This window comes from Phalaenopsis equestris, unplaced genomic scaffold (genome assembly GCF_001263595.1).
Source record: "Phalaenopsis equestris unplaced genomic scaffold, ASM126359v1 Scaffold000864, whole genome shotgun sequence".
NCBI classification, from domain to species: Eukaryota; Viridiplantae; Streptophyta; class Magnoliopsida; order Asparagales; family Orchidaceae; genus Phalaenopsis; species Phalaenopsis equestris.
Window position 1 is genome coordinate 99,156 of NW_018165304.1, and position 19,474 is coordinate 118,629.

General features: G+C 35.1%; 1 protein-coding gene across 5 annotated transcripts in view; it reads left to right on the forward strand.

Moving 5' to 3' along the window:
* The window catches only part of LOC110031904 (kinesin-like protein KIN-14I), a 127,081-nt gene that overhangs the window by 83,113 nt on the left and 24,494 nt on the right, over nt 1-19,474 (forward strand). For 4 of the 5 annotated variants that reach the window (XM_020735336.1, XM_020735331.1, XM_020735334.1 and 1 more), the window contains 4 exons: nt 9,770-9,934; nt 10,094-10,240; nt 10,415-10,555; nt 10,726-10,920. In XM_020735336.1, coding sequence (XP_020590995.1) covers nt 9,770-9,934; nt 10,094-10,240; nt 10,415-10,555; nt 10,726-10,920 — 648 coding nt within the window. The remainder of the gene's footprint in view (nt 1-9,769; nt 9,935-10,093; nt 10,241-10,414; nt 10,556-10,725; nt 10,921-19,474) is intronic. The other variant, XM_020735335.1, reaches the window with a different exon arrangement.

Sequence of the window (19,474 nt, forward strand, 5' to 3'; positions counted from 1 at the left end):
TATGCCTGACAGCGTAATCGACTCGTGGACAACAAAGATTTCTAAAAAAAAAAAAAGATAAGTTTTGATAAACCATTTTCAAACAAAAATATACTTTTCTACGAAACAAAAATTGATAATTCTTCTTTGTATGTTTAAAAATTTGTGTGTAATTCAAAAACATAAATTTTAAAATATGTTTTAAAATTGGTTGTCCACCTGACGAATACCTGTTTAGGTTGGGAAATAGCCCCCTAAGTGAGGTTCAAGACACACTTCTAGATGAGTGGCAGGTTCTATATATTCGGGTGACCGAGTAGCCTTCGTGGACCCTCGAGAATAAATATAGCTGAGCCTAGTCCCATACGAGTGCTTGCGGTCCCCCATCCGAATTTTGTTTCTTTGTTTTATCGAAGCTTTAAGACGGGGCACTCGTGTTACTTTTTCCTTCTTTCGGGATTTCCCTAGGAGTTTTGAGAATTTTCTTTTACTTAGTCTTTTTCGTTGATTTTTCTCGAGTTTCTCCGCTTTTCCTCGGGTTTCCTGGACGACGTTTCTTTCGGACTTTGCTTTTGAGATGCATTTAGGTTTGACTTAAGGAACAACGGATCTCACGGGCGTACAGGTTTGCTTTACATTTTACATCAATTAATTTTTCTGTTTCTACCTGCTACTGCTCTTCTTATACAGCATGTTATACCATTTATTTTTCTACCTGCTACCGTACTGTAAAGCATGATACACTTATTATGTTTTCTACTTGCTACTGTTCTTCTTGTATAGCATGTTATACTGCTCCTGTTTTTATTGCCTGCTACTGTTCCACGTGCATTCTATTTTTTGTTCCTGCATCGCACACTTTTTTTTTTTTTTAATATCTTCAAACATATTTCACTTCTATATAGGATGTTTAGAGGACTACAACCATAGGGCCGTTTGATTTAACATTATAACTGGACACCCTAGAAAACTTAAACTCGTCACGTCGAGGAACTTGGAGCTAGCGCAGTGGGCAGCACGACCATCTTCAACAGCAGAGCATGTCTTCCCCAGAAAAACATTTCCTTTCTTAGAAATTAAACAACAATCCATGGGATTTCGAGGTTGTTCGCCTAGCGTGACATAAATCCTCCACCTTTTCTTTAGGCATTCGCATAGCTCTGCCGTACGATCTAAGCCCTAAACTCGCTCTAGGCTCCGAGGGATACGACGTAAACCCTCTTATTTTCTAGGCAATTTGTGTGGCCCTGTCACGTAAATATAAACCCTAATTAAATAAAATTGGCAGGATGAAACACTTTAATAATTTTTTTTACAGTTGGAGCCAAACCATAGGATAGACTGGGAAGTCACTGAGGTTCTCCTCAGGATCTGTGGCCTCCCCTAGTTTCTCTCCATTTGGAAATCTCAACAATGTTCCAGATTTGAGTCTTTCCCCTTTCACACCTCTTCGTCCGATTTCGTCGAAAAGTCCTATTCTTTTGGCTTCTTTGAAGATATTACTCCCTGATTTTTATCGAGAGTTTTCTTAGGTGACCTAGGTCATTTAAGATGTAATTAACTATAGGGGCTTGCCCTTATAGGAAGTTTTTCCGAACCCAGCTTAAAATAAACCCTATTTAATTAATTGTATTAAATAGGGGAACTTGTCGGCAAATAAAACGGTTTCGCAGACCCAAACGGATGCCATATGTTTTCTTAGTTTATTTGATCGAGCCTCACCCTCAAGTCTTGTGTTTATCCCTCGGGGTAGATACAGGATTTGAGGTAGAGTGCTCTTTCATTTAAACTATGAAAAATATGAGGTCAGTTTGATTTCATATTTTTCTAAAATTATATACATATATATATACGTAAATTAAAACGTCCTTCCGAAGCGGGCGATGAGATTTCCATTCCGGCTGCTGGCAACTTCTTACGGGCGACCCCCCAAACTTTTTTTTAACTTTCTTTTAGTGCCGACAGCGTCGTAGTCATAACAATATGTACCTATTTTTGAAATGAATACGTCGACATATCATGTAGAATGACCCATTTCTTCTTTCATACTCCAAATGTCCTTTCGATTATCCTGCGTAAGGAAGAGTGACGTTTGTTGAACATCTCTTTACTACCACGTGCGACGCCACTAAACCTCTCAAAATCAGGAATGTGATATTTTTTCTGCAAATGACTTTAAATACCCTCTCTCTAAAGGATATCGACATTCACCAAATAATATTTGACTGACATGAATTACACTAATAGTGACCCTTGAAGAAAAAATCCAATAAATTAATCAAAGTTAACATACCTTGAGGCGAGTGTGGGAAACATTGTTGGCTATTTTTCGCCGCAAAGCTAAAAAGACGACTGTCATGTGCACTTCTTTCCCATCCGGTTTTCACAAATGTGAAGCACATGTTGAAATCACGTACAACAATTACATTTTGTGTACGTGAACCACACCGTCCAATCTACGCGACCTTTTCATCGTTTGGGAGTCGAGCATCGACGTGCGTACCGTTAATTTCCCCAATAAATTTTTGTATTGATTTGTTAGTGATCTCAGTGATATCATATAAATTATATTATGAAATGAAAAAAACGAATTGAATAGACTAACCTTGAAAAATGTCATGTAGCGCATGTCATTGGCTATTTTGGTGGGAGTTCTACTAAAAGTGGATTTTCTGGTTTAATTACTTGTAAAGCTAGGCTAATTAGTGCTCTTATACCACTAGAGAAGTATCGGCTTATTATCTCTGATGAATGCTGAAATCGCTCCATAGCTCCTCTGATTGATTCATTTTGAGATAAAATAAACAACGTAATACCCAAAACTTCTCTTGTAGTAGTTCTGGCCGAACCTACAAGGTCTTGATTCATTCGTAGTTGGTTCAGAAGATTGAAAAAAATGGGTACAGACATGCAAAATATGTTGTTGAATCTTATGGGATGTCCAACAAACACCTCGCCCACCCATTTATCCTTAATAAATGACGAGGTCATTCGTGGTGTTCGTACTCTCTTTTAGCAGCAGTACTCTAATAACAATATAAGAATTGCCACAGTCATTCTTCTGCGGCGTTCTCGGTATAACACTTGCCGCCGCCAATCTATTATATATGAATGTTGTATTTTGCATGAACAATTTCTTAAAGGAAAGACAAAGAAATTAAACAAATATCAAAAAAAAAAAACTTGTTCTTGAAAATATACTACAAAAAAACAAAAAAAAATGTGCATATGAAATACTTCACCTAAAACCTAAAACAAAATATCCATTACAATAAGCAAATGCAATAGGCATGAGATATGAAAGATTCATTTATCAATTAAGAGAATCAAATAATCAAGACGCAGCTCGGGGCAGAGCCTCTTGAAATCTATCTCTGGGTTGGGTCTTCGAGAACCCTAACACATTTTAAGTAGAATATAGGATCAACAAGAACTTTTGGAATTTAATCTAAAAAACTCATAAAACCATCAATAGTGGGATCATATGCCACTGGTTCAATTGATATCGGAGCTTCAAATACAGTTATTAGTCTATCAATTGAGCCTGCACGTAACAATTTTATTTTTTCCTTTTTCTTCCATCATACGCCTCTTTGATTGGCCAGTTAACTCGAGCTCCCTAGGGTTTATGCGAGGGCCTTCACTTGAACCGATAACCTGATCAGGGATCACGTCAACTGAGATGCCAGCAAAGCCCTGCTCACTGGGGTTGAACGCATGCTGACCCGTAGTGATAACTCCCTTGAACATAACATCCAATTTATCTTCCAAGTCCGGCTTAATTCCGCACAACTTAATTTTTTTTGCATTTGGTACTGCCTGCAACAAGAATGGGGGAGGTGGTGTGAGCATATTAGACAAAATAGAAGTATAAATGTTAACTAATTGAGGAGTTCGCATGGGTACAATTGTTACCTCTAACTTCTTAGTGCACGATTCCTCTGAAGCATCCACGGTGCGCTTGACAGGATCCCAACCCAATTTCGTCGATCCCCGTTTAAGATTCTTCCATAACTTCCACTCATTCTTTAGTTGATCCCACTTATTCTTGAATTTCAATCTATCGTAATCTCGCCCTATCATTTATGTAAATTTTTTGAAAATATTCTGTCACCTTCTTTGTTAAAATAGGTGGTAGGTTTATTTCCAAGTTTAATCTCTTTAATACAGAGATTGCAGAAAATATTTGTCACATCCTTGTCCTACATTGTTGATGTACTCTTTTTTTTGTTTTTATTCATAATGCAACTAATGAAACATATAGATCAAATAGTGCAATAGCGTTGAAAATAAAATAAAACATCAAGAAGAACAATGACAAATATAAAGATGAACAGAAGAATAAGTAAATCTTAAAAAATCCACGATCATCCAACCATAAAGTTCAATCTTGCTAGCTTAAACTTCATCTAAACTATAATCTAACAACTATTCAATTTATCTAGTGGGTCAATCAAATCATCCATCAGTTAACTTCAAAAAAAAAAACAAAAAACTTATCTAAAATTTAAATGTCTTGAAAATTTAAGTAGCTTTGACTATACTTTCCTAGATACAATGATCGTCCTACTTACAACAAGAATAACATATCGAACATATCCAACAAGAATAATAAATCGATTGATAAAAGCATCAGAATAACATATTGAAGATGTCCAACAAGAAAAATATTGTTTCCTGCAACATCCAACAAGAATAACATATGGAAGTTGTCCTACGCATGATTGTGCTACTTACAACAAAACTTGTGCTGGGATCGTAATATTAATAAAAATTAAGAACACTGATGCAGAGTGGAGACAAAAGAAGCAAGATGTTCTAGAAAACGATCATAAAACTGTTCACCAAGATCTCTCAATTCCATCAAGGAAAGCAAAACAATAGTATTAGAAAAATGAGAAGTATAGAAATAAGAACTAACAGATCAACACTTTTCATAAACATGTATAGAAGGAGTCATACACATTCCCAAATCAGATTCACACGAATCCTTCTACAACAAAAAAAGAAAAAAAATGCGAAAGATCAGAGGCATGGCTTAGCATAGTGAAAAAGCTGAAACGAGTTTCCAAAGCCAACTTCCACAGCAAAAAAAAAATAATAATAATAAAATACAAACAATAGGAGGAACACAAACGGAGAAGCAGCGTAAAACAGAAAGCCTTTGGAGCGTCATCTTCACGGAAAAATGCAAACCGGAGCAGAGTAGCGGCAGAGGATTTATGAGGAAAAAAAAAAGGTTACCTGTGAGAACGATTGCCAAAGATGGAGACCCAGGAGTGCTGCGGCGTGCGGGATCGACTCGCTGCTTGTTGCGAAATTAGGGCAGAGGTTCGCGGGGTTCTACCCACGATCCGCGTCTAATGGTAAAATCATAACGGAGTTTTACAAAAAGTTGTAGGAATGATATTTTCAAACAGGTGATGACGTTTTGAAAACGCCACCACTATAAATAAGCTGTCGCAAATACACCCTTAATTAAGTTAACAAATTATATAACTTACGTATTTCATATCTCCAAATCCATTCATAATATCATATAGTGTTTTACATGAATTTGATTGATTTTTTGTGTATAATTTTATAAAATAGATTCAATTGAAATCTGAGGGGTATGAAAATTGGGGTACAATTTAAGTTGCCAAAATTTTATCAAATTTCTCAGAAATTGGTTATTATACTAAAAAACATATGGATTCCATTAAAAGGCTAAACAGAGTGACGAAAAATATCCTTCTTATAAAAGAAAATGTTAAAGATTTGTGGGAAAATTACATTACTTATCATACATGGCTTCATATTGCATACTCAATCAGTGTAGTAAGACAACACATGACTAACCCAAATTATAGCCTTTTGCTTTTTGATGTGAATAGTTCACATGACCTTTTTTATTTTATAGTTCACATACATGTAATATAAGAGGCATGGTTTTGTAATTTTTTATTTATTTTTACTAATGCAAACTTAAAAAACCCAACTGAGGATCATTTGAAAGTAGTGAAAAGAATTTTGAGATACTTGAAGATGACTCCTTAATGCGATTTGTTCTTCAAAAGATATGAAAACTATGAGATTGAGATATACACAAAGACTAGCTAAGCTGGTGAGGTAACTTATAGTAAATCAAGCACTAGATACTATTCATATGGCTGGTTCAATCTCATCATGTGGAGAAGCAAAAATCAAGTAGTTGTCTCTTGGAGCAGTGCATAATCTGAATATTGTACTCCTGCACTAGAAGTATGCTAGGGAATATAGATTTAAAGGCTATTAAGGGAACATAAGATTAAGATAAAAGACATAATTAAGATATTTACTGATAGCTAAACAACTATTAGTATAGCCAAAAATCATGTGCATCATGAAAAAACAAAACACATCGAGATTGACTAACACTTCATCTCAGAAATGTTAACAATGAAATTGCTCAGCTCAGCTATATTCATACATGAATTCAGACTGCTGATATTTGTCCAAGCTTGGTTTATACAATATCTATAACCCAACTTGAGTGGGAGTATTCGAAAGTGTCAATCCGTATCGGGATATAATATATTTCCTTTCTTCAGAATATATTTCATTACTTATATTCTCTTTATTAAATATTTTTATCTTCTTTTCTTATTTTTGTTGGATTCCTATCTTTTCCTTCAATGTTATATATGTGTAGCAAAGTTTAATGTATGTATGAGAGCCACAAATAAAGCTCTTTCCAAATTTCTACAATAATTTGTATAAAGAAAACCTAGACCCTTACCTTTATTTCACTGTGCTTGGTTTGGTCACCTTCTCTCATGATTTTCCTTTTTACTCATCTCCTTTGCACAATAAATGTGAGGTAGCATCGTTGGGCTTTGGCTTGACCTTATTGCTCGAAGTGGCTTGCACGAGGTGTTGAAAGCTCCCACATAAAAGCCTTCTCTTTCTTCCTTCACCCACAAAGAACACGCACGACTACATTGTTTCCTTGCATTTGTTGAAGTTGTCCAAAATTTTCCATCTTTGATTCAAAACCTTCTTCCACACGGGACGCCAACACAAACTAACACAGTTGACTCGTCACCTATAGACGAACACACCGCAACCTCAACTTCTCCCTCAACCTCCTCCACGCGTATGACTCGGGTTCCTCCTTTGGCTTTGTGGTGTCTTCATCTCTTCTTTCGATTGAATGCCGTGTCAACCCCCCCCCATGTTAGGGTTACACAATTTTTTCTTCTTCTTTCTTCTTCTCACTCCTCTGCTCTCGCTCTCTCTGATATTGCTGTATGATTCAATTGGTTTGACATGTGAGACATTGGGCTCCTAAATATAACCATAAAGACTGTTATCCATTGTGTTTCAATTATTATTATCATTTTTTTTTATTTATTTTATATTTATCTTAAGTTACACTTATTACATATATAGAAACTATTAACGTCATCTAAATTGAACATGAGATTACTTTAATATAAATGTAGGTGAACAAAAGATAGTTATATTTAAATATGTGATTATCATGGAAATAAAAATTGTTTAAATTGCAATTAAGAATATGTTGTAAACGATCATAATAATATGTTAAAATGTTAAACGTTGATATGACAACATGGTTTATATTATGATAGTTCTGCAAATTGAACAACATAAACAAAATTATAAATCAATGTGCAATAGAGGAATATAAAGCAAGATAATAACATGAAATGACACTTCATGAACGTCTCTATAAGGCGATGTTATGCATTATTAAGGACACGGGAAAAGAAAAAAGAGACCTTGTTGGCTTCAGATATTCTTCAATTGTCTTCTTTACATGCTTCAAAGAATCTTGGTTTCCTTCAACTTCTACATCTCCCACACTCATTGCTATTAGTTGCCAACTGTAGTTTGAATGGATTAGTACTAAAATGACTAGATATAGGTTCATTGTCATTGCACAGTATTTTTGTTACGAGGGTGAAGAAACGAAAAACCGAAGCAAATAATGCGAGGAATCGGGCAGTCAAACATAAGAGATAGGAAACGAGGATTCGGGAAAAGGAAGCGAGGAGTAGGGATGCCAAAGTGGAGATTTCTCTTTATAAATCGAGTGAGACTGGAGCTTGGGCGTGCGTCCTGAAATTTGAAGAAGAAAGGAAGGAGGAAGAGAATTTTTGTGTGTGCATATAGGTGCTCGATTGTGCTCTACCTAGCCATTGAGGAAGAGAGGAGGAAGGAGAGGAGAGGCGACGTTAGTGTTCGGTGACTGTGTCTCTATCAATCTAGGGCTGCAACGGGAGAGGCCGACCTTTGTTTTTGGGCTAGGGTTGCATCCCTAGGGGAGGGATTTCTCCCTCCTAATTATCTATTATTATTTATATGTTGTTTTATTTGATTATGGTACAATTTTTGCTTCAGATTTCTTCCTTCAACGTCTATCTGTTTTGCAATGATGGTATCCGAGGATAAGTCGTGCTCCGGCTATATCCTGCTCTAATGTTGTCATGGCCTCCTTACATTCCTCCCTCTCCCACCTTCTCAGCTTGCAGAAAAAGACAGGAAATATTCGTCAGAGCGGCTGCAACAATTACGGCGACATGGCGGTGAATGGAATGTTGTGGAGATGGTAAGTAGAAGTAAATACTCTCTCGTGCGACAACCGGAGCATTACTCGACCTTGGATGAAGATCACTACCTCGGACGAGTTACAACCGGAGCAACACCTACCTTTGGATACAAACATAGAAGGTAGAAACTGGGACGCAAGGGCTATCTTGAAAAAAAAAATGGTAAAAAGATGCCATAAACATGAAGAAATAACATATATATAGACTTGAGGTAAAGAAGAGTGGTCATCGCTCCAAATAGGAGAGAAATTCATGCTTTGAAGGACTGGTTGGGGCTGAACTGGTCTTGGGGCAAATCAGCTGCACTTGCTGTGTTTGGGGAAAAGTTGCTTTATGTCACAAAAGAACTCCAGATTTATTGCTTCTAAAGCTCTGATACCATACAGAGAAAATATTTGAATTTTGTGTTTTCTATTACAGATCTTACCCCTCTCTTTAAGTTACCGGATTGTAGGTTGCAATTGATATTATCTACCTATGGAAACTACTAATTACTTTGAAAATAAAGATATTCTACAGCTTTCAGTCATTTAATTTTCTAAAAATTTAAGATGGCCACATGAGAGCTGTCATGGATCACCAAGGATTGATGACAATATGAGCAATCCGTTTATTTACAGTAATGCACCATGAAATTGCCTCCAGAATGAAGCAAATTGGGTGTTTTTTGTCACCACATGCTTTTTCCCATTCTTAATTACAATGATTTAACACACATTACAATTTTGTTCTAGTTTTCTACATAGCGCCAATTTTATTGTTCATATTGCACTGACGGATTGTAGCTGACTCGACTAACTCAAATTCATGTTAATATAAAAACTTATGAAATGCAATGAGGCTTTTTTTTTTTCAGCAGAATCAATGAAGCATAAGCTTTACATCATTTATTCAAACTGCACAACAAAATTCAGATGCACCTTTGTTGTTTCATCATGCTTTATTAGTCTTTTGCTTTCATGCATAAACAATATGCACTTTTTTCCTATGATGACTGGAGTTTTTAGTTGTTGAACTTTAAATATTAACATATTTTTAGCTTTTCTTCAGTACAGTGGGTATAACCTGGTTTTTTTGTTTGTATATGCATCTTGATGTTAATAATATTGTTGCCTGAGGTTGATTTACCTGCTACAGCTACTTCGTAATTTGTAGCCCTTTTTTAGGGATCCACTGAACTGTTTTGCTTTGTGTAGTTGCTTGAAGAATTGCAAGCAGGACAGAAGCTTGAAATTGAGATGCAGAAGGAACTGGCAAGGCTAAAAGATTCCTTGGATTCTGAGAAGCAAAACCTACAAGAAGTTAGTAGTGATCGTGATGAACTTAAAAAATTATGTGATGACAAAGAGTCAGCTCTGCAGGTACTTCTTTCATTGTTAATGAGTGTTGCACAAATTTAATGATAAAACCACTTTCAGTTCTTTAGTGTCACACCTTCATTCTTGTATATTGCATGTTTTAATTGTTATGTAAAATGATTTACCATCTCATATTATACTGTTGTATAAATGATTTACTAGGCTTCTCTAATGGATAAACAAAACAATGAGGTCAAACTAGCAGAACTGAGCTCACAGGGATGTCTATCTTTTGGAGAAGTCATGCATAGTTTTGATAATCATCATGGAAATGCTGGTTATGTAAGGAATATTTTGAGTGATTTTCAGGTATTTTCTTTTTTGTTGTATTTTCCTTTATTTTTTAAATGTCTTCTGGTTTTACAATGCATTATCAAAAACTTTTAAAGAAAATTCCTTGAAGAATATCATGCTTTTTTTTTTACCATTGAATTGCTACAGAAAAACATGTAATTAGACAACTATTTGTTTGTCTTGGTACAGACAATAACAAAACTTCAGGACGATTTGAATATGCGTAAGAATGAAATGCATGCATCTAAAGATACTATTAAGGTGATGCTTAAGGAGAAACAATCGCTTGAGGAGAAATTTGAAAAACTTGAGAAGAAGAATCCTGATGAGGTTGTTTCTTTTGTCAGATTTTGATGTTCCAACTTGTAACACATCATTGTATTTTTTTTTCTCAAGATTAATATGAACTTTGTAAAGTTTACGTTTACAATATGCCAGATCCAAATTAATTTCACTTATCTGCACAACATGAGCTGAACTTTTTTATTACTAACATACAGATTAGTATCAAGATAAAGAAATTTGAAGATGAGCGGCTGACACTGCAACTGAACGTCTCAGAGTTGGAGAAGAAATTGGAAAGTTTAACAGCTTCCTTTAATGTTGTTGAATCTACAATTTCAATGAGAAATGCCAAACTACATTCATTAAACTGCAATTTAGAAGAGTTAGAAGAATTGCGTGAAATGAAAGATGTAAGTACATTACTTGAGCATCTTTGAAAATTTAGTGAACAATTACAAATTAAGACCTTGTATCTCACAATGTTGTGCTGGGAATGATGCCTCTTTTCTGTATTTTACTGAATGGGCATGATTTAACTGAAAAAACTTATTGCTTCTTTTCTCTAGCTTTTCCATCTGGTGGCATGAAAATGAGCAAAATCTGTCTTATCAGGCCAGTGTCTTAAATGCCTACAGAATGCAGAAGTTCAATGTAGGCAATGATTTATGCTTTTTTATCTTAAATTAAATGTCAAAATAGATGCTTTTGACTGATATTGACACGGGAGCGTCTCCTGTATATGAGTGGGACACAGGAATGTAGTGGCCCTCGTGGTCATGTGAAGACCAATCCAATCAGCCCTATTTTTTTCATTTTATTTCCAATTTTAACCATTTTCCTCATTTTCTTTCATTCCTTTCTAGTACTTTCCTATTTTGTGCTGTATTAGGGTTTACAAGGGAGTTTTTTGGTGTGAGTTTTTTTAGGACAGCCACTAGCTTCCGTTTTTTCACTTCGATAATTGTATCTTAGGGATTGAGTGATGCATTGGTTGTATTTCTCTCATCAGGTGTAATAGCTGAATTCTTAAAATAATAATATTAATAAATATAAAAATAGCAATATAAAATAAATATGAAAAATAATTTTTGAATCAACACGAGAAGTAACCGTTTTCGCAGTTTTGCTTAAGGAGCAAGCTTCTTTTGAATCCCAGTGAAACAAGTGATCAGAACAAGTAAGCGAGAGTGGGAGACAGAGAAGAGAAGAAAACTGAAGTCGTGCCCTAATCTAGGCACTTCAACTTTGACTGTGATGCATGATGGAAGAAAGTAAAGGAAGCATCGAAGCCATTGGTGGAGAGTCGGCCCCTCGAACCCTAATTGTGAAACTCTGGTGTGGGTTCGAGCCGTGTTGCAGTCTATAAAGGGCAAGGACTTCGTGTAGGAGAAGAGGAAGCCAAGCCCTAGTCAAGGTGCCTTCGAATTTATGCTCACGTGTTAAGGAAGAGGAACGACTTTGCATGAAGGTGTGCACGGTGAAGGAGAGAGTCGAGCCTCATATGCCGAACTCTAGTAGTAGGAGGAGAAGAAGTTGAAAGAGAAGAAGAAGCCAATAGAAGGAAGAGGGTTGGCGGCTCTGTTGAGAGGAGAAGATGCCAAGCTGTGCGGGAAGAGCCCAACCGAGCCCTATATTAAGGTAAGAGTAGGATTTATGTTATCAATTATATAGATTTATATAATTTAATATTTAATGATATTAGTATTAAAGTTTTATGAATTTAAAATGGATATTATAAGATTGTGTGGGGAGGACTATCTAGTTGAGCAAATTTTGGTAATTTAAGTATGGCTTTATATCATTATTTAATTAATGAATTTTATATGTATATTCAAGTTTATTCTTTATGAGTTAATAGTAAATATATTTGAAATTAGGAAGTTCTTAAGGTAAGGGAGATATAGTTTCGAGATTGAAGGCAGAAAGAGAAATTGTGTGCGCGGGAAAACAAGCCAAACCTTTTAAGTTAAGGATCTGTATACTTGTTTATAAGTGTCATTTTTAGTTATATGTCATCAGATAGATTCTAAATTTTCATCAGTAGAATTAGTGGTAAGATTTGGAAGAATTTTTTTATTTGAAAGCTGTTTGAATGAAAAATATTTTTGAAAGCTGTTTGAATGAAAAATATTTAAATAAATGAGCTATATTTAAGACTTTCTTTTAGGATGAGATTTTTACAATTATCTACACCTTTAATTGATAGTTGATAGTCAAAGAATTGAAGTGAGAGAATAAGTTTCTTATAACGGTCTTTAAAAGAAGTTGGTAGTTATTTTCTTATATGTATTAAGATAAGATTTTATTAATGAATAACTACATTATTAGTTCATATCCCTGGATTTATAATCTGAGACATGGTGAATGAAAAATTACTGAAATAAATGAAGTGTAAATTTGAAAGGAAAACGATGGGTTGATGACATTAAATGAAAGCAATTAAAATAAATGAAACGTAAAAGATTGTCATACGGGATTACTCCCAGATTGTACTGAGAAGGGATGAAATGTACCCGTGCACAATATAAGAAACGATAAAGGTGTACTTTCGGGTGCAATTTTTTAAGAAAAATTTGGTTATAATGGTAATTGTGATATGACTTCTAAAGATGTTAAAAATGTTAAATACCTTTATTAAAACGAGAAGGGATAAATTTAAAATAAAGCTTACAGTTTTGGTTATTGTTTCTAGAAACCTGTGGATAGTTATTTAAATATTAATATCGACTGATTATTGTTTCAGATTTGGTTAATTCTAAGATATCAGACCTAGTCGTGACATGCGGTGGTGATTATCTTCCTTTATTCCCTTTTGCATCCTCCCACATTACTCCCGATCGTCCATTCTCAGCTACAATTGCCCAAAACAATCTTATAACTTTTTGAGATTTTAATGCAAGATGCAATATTTCAAGGAACGACCTCTTTTGGCTCTTTTTTGCAATTCTTGCATTATATGCTCTCTTCCGCGCCTCGCTGACATCCCTCTTAGCCACCTCCATCCTTCCCCAACCTTTCCACATCACTCCCAGTCGTTGAAACTCGATGTCGCCATCCAAAAATAGCAAATCAGTTGTTTTACTGCTGCCCAACCATCATTCCAACTTATTGTCGCCTAGACTGCAACCTATTTTGCTACCCTTGCAGTCCCCACTTGCTGCTCCCGCACCGGACACACTCCTGTTTCTTACAGTCCACGGTCCTTTTCCATCACTGCCCCTCACTATCCTAGCCCTCATTTTTTTTATTGTTTCAACCACCTACAACCTATTTCAGTCACTTACCTTCGCTCCCCAACCATTTAAACACCTATTTGCTTTTAGTAATAATCTTTGCTTTTTTATTGAGGTTTTGGTTAATTGTGGCATAATTTGGTATTAGAGTTAGCATAAACCTAGTCTCATCCTAGGGTTTTAACATTCACCAATACTTGATCCCAACTCCACACAAAAATCCTTCCTTTTATTGATTTTTCAAACCGACCATCAAAAAATTCTCTCCCACCTTACATCATCCCTATACACCATTTTTCATTTACACAAACCCAAACTTTGGCTATGCCACCGAGGAGACAATAGCCATAGCTTGAATAAAAGGAAAGGATGTGATCTCGTTTATGAGAAATCCCTGAGATCTTATGGAACCTTCTATAACGAATGTAAGATAAGAATTCCTCCAATTGGAACTAAGATTTGTCACCTTCAAGATGAGGCACTTCGGAAGGGTCACCTACTGCCACAACGACAACTCACTAGATCAAAGGAATGAAGTGATCTCTTCTACTGTGGATTTCATCGATTCTACTATGAATATTTGATCTTAAATATCTGAGAAGCCATAATTTTGAAGTAACGGTGGATTTTCCATATTTACATGGCCAGTTGGATACAGACGAGTTTATCAAGTAGTTTCACACTTTGAAACTTTGCTTTGAGTACCAAGAAGTCCCACCAAACAGAATGGTGAAACTAGGCACCAACAAGCTAAAGAAGGGTGCTATATTTTGTTAAGAAAATTTGAAGCACATACATGAACGTGATGGAAATTATATGATCACTACCTTATTCAATGTGAAATAGGAGATGCAGTGCTAGTATTTACCGGTTCACTACGGACCGAATCTTTAGATCCCAACTTCAAAAGTGGAGAGACGGCATCACAGAGCGACCACATATTACAGGCAAGGTGCAACCACAGGATCTTACAACAAGAATACACTTAAGGGAATATTCAAGCCGATATCGCTTAAGGAGAAACTAATTCAGAGTAAAAAAACAAGTGGATCAAGCTAATATTTCTAAATCTATATCAGTTAGAGAGTATTTTAAGTGTCATAGGTTTGGTATATTGAATTAGATTTCATGATTAGAAGAATGATCTCTTTCACCTGATCAGAGAGGAGTTGAAGTAATATACAGTGTTCCAGGAGGAGAAGATTTCATAAAGGATGCTCGAATTCTAGCTGATGAGGAAGAAATGCCAGCGATTTCAGCTGAACCCAGGAGAGAGACTCCCGCCTAAGTAACCTTGGTGGTGCTAGGAGGTAACGAGTTTATGGGTGTTAATGCTGAGTATGAAATTGTTTTGCAGGCATTCAGTAGAGCATCAACAGGACTGGTGTAATTCCTAAAATTAGAGAATCATGTAAAACTTCAACAAATTTTTAAAGTATCCCAAATTTGGCATACGCATTAGATTTCAGTCGAATTATTTTTATAAAATTCTACATGTCAAATGATCAATTTAATATAAAACACTATAAGTGAATTATGACTGGAATGGAAGATATAAAATTCTAAAGTTATAAGTTTAAATAAATTTCATTAATCTTAATTAAATTCCCTAATCTTCCCTAGCTCTATTTTCGAATAACATATTTACATGATATTGAACTCTGGATGTAATTGTAAGGGTGAGATCTATACTCAAGAGCCTTCAAATTCCTCTCCTTGCTATCAGTTTCATGGATTGAAGAGCTAACGCGAATAAGCAACGACTCAAATTGTAGCTAATCGCGAGCAGAAATGGGCGAGCTAGAATTTGGGAGCCATAGGCTATGATCCAAATCTTCTGGGAGAATTCGTGAGTGTGAAATCTTCTTTTACACGATTCTAAACATTACTTCTTGTTTCCGGTTTGGCGCTTGCCACAAATTTGACCATTTATTTGTATGGTAGCCATAACAGATGTCTAAGTTTTGTCATAAGCATCTAACTTGGTTTGGAAGGGCCATTGGCACAAAATCAGTGAGGGGAGGGGAGGAGTGAGGTTTTAGGAAAAAAAGGGTGAAAATAAGGTGTATCGAAAGGGTGAATTTATGTCGAGAAGTCTGTTTGAGGTGTGTTTTGGCAAATGAGCTATGTTTTTAGTTAAATCACGTTATGTTCTCAAATTACATGAATTTCTAAGATGTCTACAATTTCTAGATTGTTTACACAAGGCGACGAGCTCGAGTCGAGCATGTGGGAACTCATCGTAGGGTTACATTATCTATTCAAGTGAAATAATCTCGTGCTAACTTAAGAAAAATAATCTTTTATAGTTTTTCGTGTGATTTTATGTTTGGCAATGCATTTAGAATTTCTTGCATATTATGGATGAATATCTTGTATTGATTATATGAAAGCAAATTCGCTTCATTACGATACATATATTGCTATGATATCTTAGCTACAGATGAATATGAATATGCTTATGAATCATTGCTTGCAGGCATTCATTTGTTATGATTTATACTTATGATGTATAAAATGTTTCTGTTGAATGCTTGATACATGAATGTTGATTTAAATGTCACAAGTGATGTTATAGGTAGACAATTATATGGGTGTTTGCAATTATATTATGCAGGAATATGATATTCCCGATTCTTGGTGTTTAGGCATTGAAACAACTGTGATCAGGCAGTGACAAAACACAGGGTACCATTGGTATCTTGGGGCCTATCGATAACTGATATGTTAGGATGGTAAAACTTTTATCAATAGTTAATGTCTTTTAGGGTAGAGTAATAGCCCATGATATGAAAATAATTGAGACCTATGTTCTTACAAGGGACATTGCTATGAACATGTTTATGATTTTTATGAACATGCTTATGATTACATAGTGATGTCGGCCGTTTTAATTTTGATTTTAAAAAATATAGGAAAAATATTAAAATAGTTTTGATATGAATATGATTTTTGAAAGTAACATTTTGATTTAAAAATAGTTGAGACCAAACGAGTCTCATATTTTGAATAGTTTGGGTGTTTAAGCACGATACCACAAGTAATACACTTATCCCGAAGAATAAATATATTATTTGTAGTAGGCTCAATCATCTAAATTAAAGAAATTTTGACATTCATTTGGTCTGCGAAATATTTTTTATGAGGCCAACAAGTTCCCCTACCTAATATAAAGATTAGATAGGGTTTATTTTACCTGCATTCCAAGTTCCCTATAGAAACAAGCCCCTATAGTCAATTACATCTTAAATGACCGTGGTCACTTAAGAAAACTCTCAATTAAGATCAGTGATTTTACTTTCTAGATTTCAAAATTTAGGTTTTCATGATTGAACGTGGGAAAATCAAATGGGAATGACTCAAAATAGGAACAATTATTTTAAGGAATCCGAAGGAGCGAAGAGTAGGGTTTAGCACAGATCTGGGGAGAACCCCGGTGACCTCCCAACTATCCTACTGTTTGGCTTTATATCTTTGAAATGATGTTATTTAATGTTTAATCCTACAATTTATTTAGAATTCAGGACTTATATTCTCACGATATCTGATCTTGCAAATAACCTAAAAATATAAGAGGATTTACACCATACCGTACAGTAACCTCGGAATCCTAAAGTGTTAGGACTTATAATTGCATAACCAGAGTTGTACAAAAGCCTAAAGGTGATATATGAGGGTTTACACTGCACTAGGCAAACTACCTTAAAATCCTAGGGGTTGTTATTTAAATTAAGGAAAGTGATCAGTGTGAATGTAAAAGTGTTTTGATGTTGATAATCTACCTTGAAGTTTCACTTCTGAATGTCCTCGTCGAGCTGCCCACGCTGTTTGTTCCAAGCTCTTCGTCATAGCACCTCCGGGTTTAGTTTTAGTTTTGAAAATGCAACTAACCACTAGGTTATCCTATACTAAGATATAGTACAAAAACTAAGCAGTAAAACATGCAGTGTGAAAGAAAAGCAACAATGTACTATACAGTAAAGAAAAAAGACAGTATAACATGTTTATAAAAGAAAATACTGTAATGTAAATCAAACCTGTATACTTGGGAGACTCGTTGTTCCTTTAAGTTTAGCTACTATGCGTTGTGTAAACAGGAGAAAGCACGACCTAAAAAAAAACTCGAGAAAACCGACAAATCGTAGGAAAAAGTCAAACAGACAAAACAAAACACAATAACACATATAAATGAGAAAAAATAAGAGATTTATATGTGAAATTGGGAATGTTCACAATTTCCAGAAGAATCTGAATGTAAGATTCAAGCTCAAATCCGGGAGCATTGAGTTTTATTTTTGGTCAAGTTAAGACAAGAATTTTATTATTTGATTTAATTAAATCATTCATAAACCACAATCTAGTGCACCATCGTGTCTAGTGTCCTAATTAACTCATGAACTAGGGTCAGATGTCTGGCTTCTTAGGTTCATTTAAAAATTAGGATGATGAACTCTCTCAGGGTGTGCTCTTAAGACCTAGGAAGCCTACACTTTAGTTTGAGCTTGAAGTGTTCTAAAGCGTCTATCTTCGATTAAGTGTCTTTCAACTTATCCTCGAACAGCTTTAGATCAAGCTTAGCTTGCTATCATACTCCTAAGTCCTAGGAGTAAACCTATAATTTTGGCAAAAGGATTGTGAAATGTGCTTCAATCCTAGTTAAAACAATTAGGTTTAAGTTTATTCAAAGCTTACGGGGCCTAAATGCAAGTCTACTGATCTTTCAATCCATGCTCCTAATCGTCATTTAAACTCTTACTTTCTTCCAACTCTCAACTATTCTTTCAATTATAATTTCATCTTTCTTATGCAAAAGGAGTGGTGAATGGTTTGCTATCCTATCTCTTCCTTAGATTTCTATCATCTCAATAGAGCAAATTTCATTTTTAATTTCCTCTCCCTTTCTCTTTTCCTCACATTTTTCTTTAAGATCATGGATCATTTCCGAAAATAATTAAATCGTAAATTCTCATTTTTAACTTGATCGTTAATAAAAGAAAAAGAAAACAAAACAAACGAAAAAAGACCAATCAACTTTTAAAACAAAGTCAAATTAGTAAAGCTTAAAATGAAATTGTAAGTGCATCGGCCTAAAAGCGTTTAAAACTCGTTCCTAAAAGCGTTTAAAACTCGTTTTAAAACTCGTTAAAAAAATGACCGAATCAATCTCAAAAAGTAGTTTTAAAAGCCTCAAAATATAATTTAAACCTTCACGAAGAAAACTTCAAAATGTGGCGAATAAAAACTTTAAAAATAGCCCAAACATACAACTAGAAAGTGCTCCAAGTACAGTTCACCCAATCAATGAACAGACCTTCACAGCAAAGGTGAAAACTCACCACATTAAGATTTGCGATCGGGGAAAATGAAGGAGAAAATCAATCCCAAATTAAACATCTTCAATCATAAAAGAACTAAAGTTAAAGGAGAAGGCCCACATCCAGAGGAAATGAGAAGAAAGCTAAATCCAAGCCAAACACAAGAGCCGAAAAACAGATTATCATTTAAATTAAGTCAAGTCCAATACATGGGGAAAACAGAGAAATATTTTTAGCCTTTATCCAACTCCGAAGAGTCAAAACCGAGCCTCAACAAATGGGAAAACACGTAGCAATAATAGGGAATGAACACAGAGCCTCAAACTAATATTCCACCTACCATGCATTTCAGATTCTTGTAAATAGACTACCCAATAGTTTCAGATTTTGTAGAATATACCAATTATACATTTAAA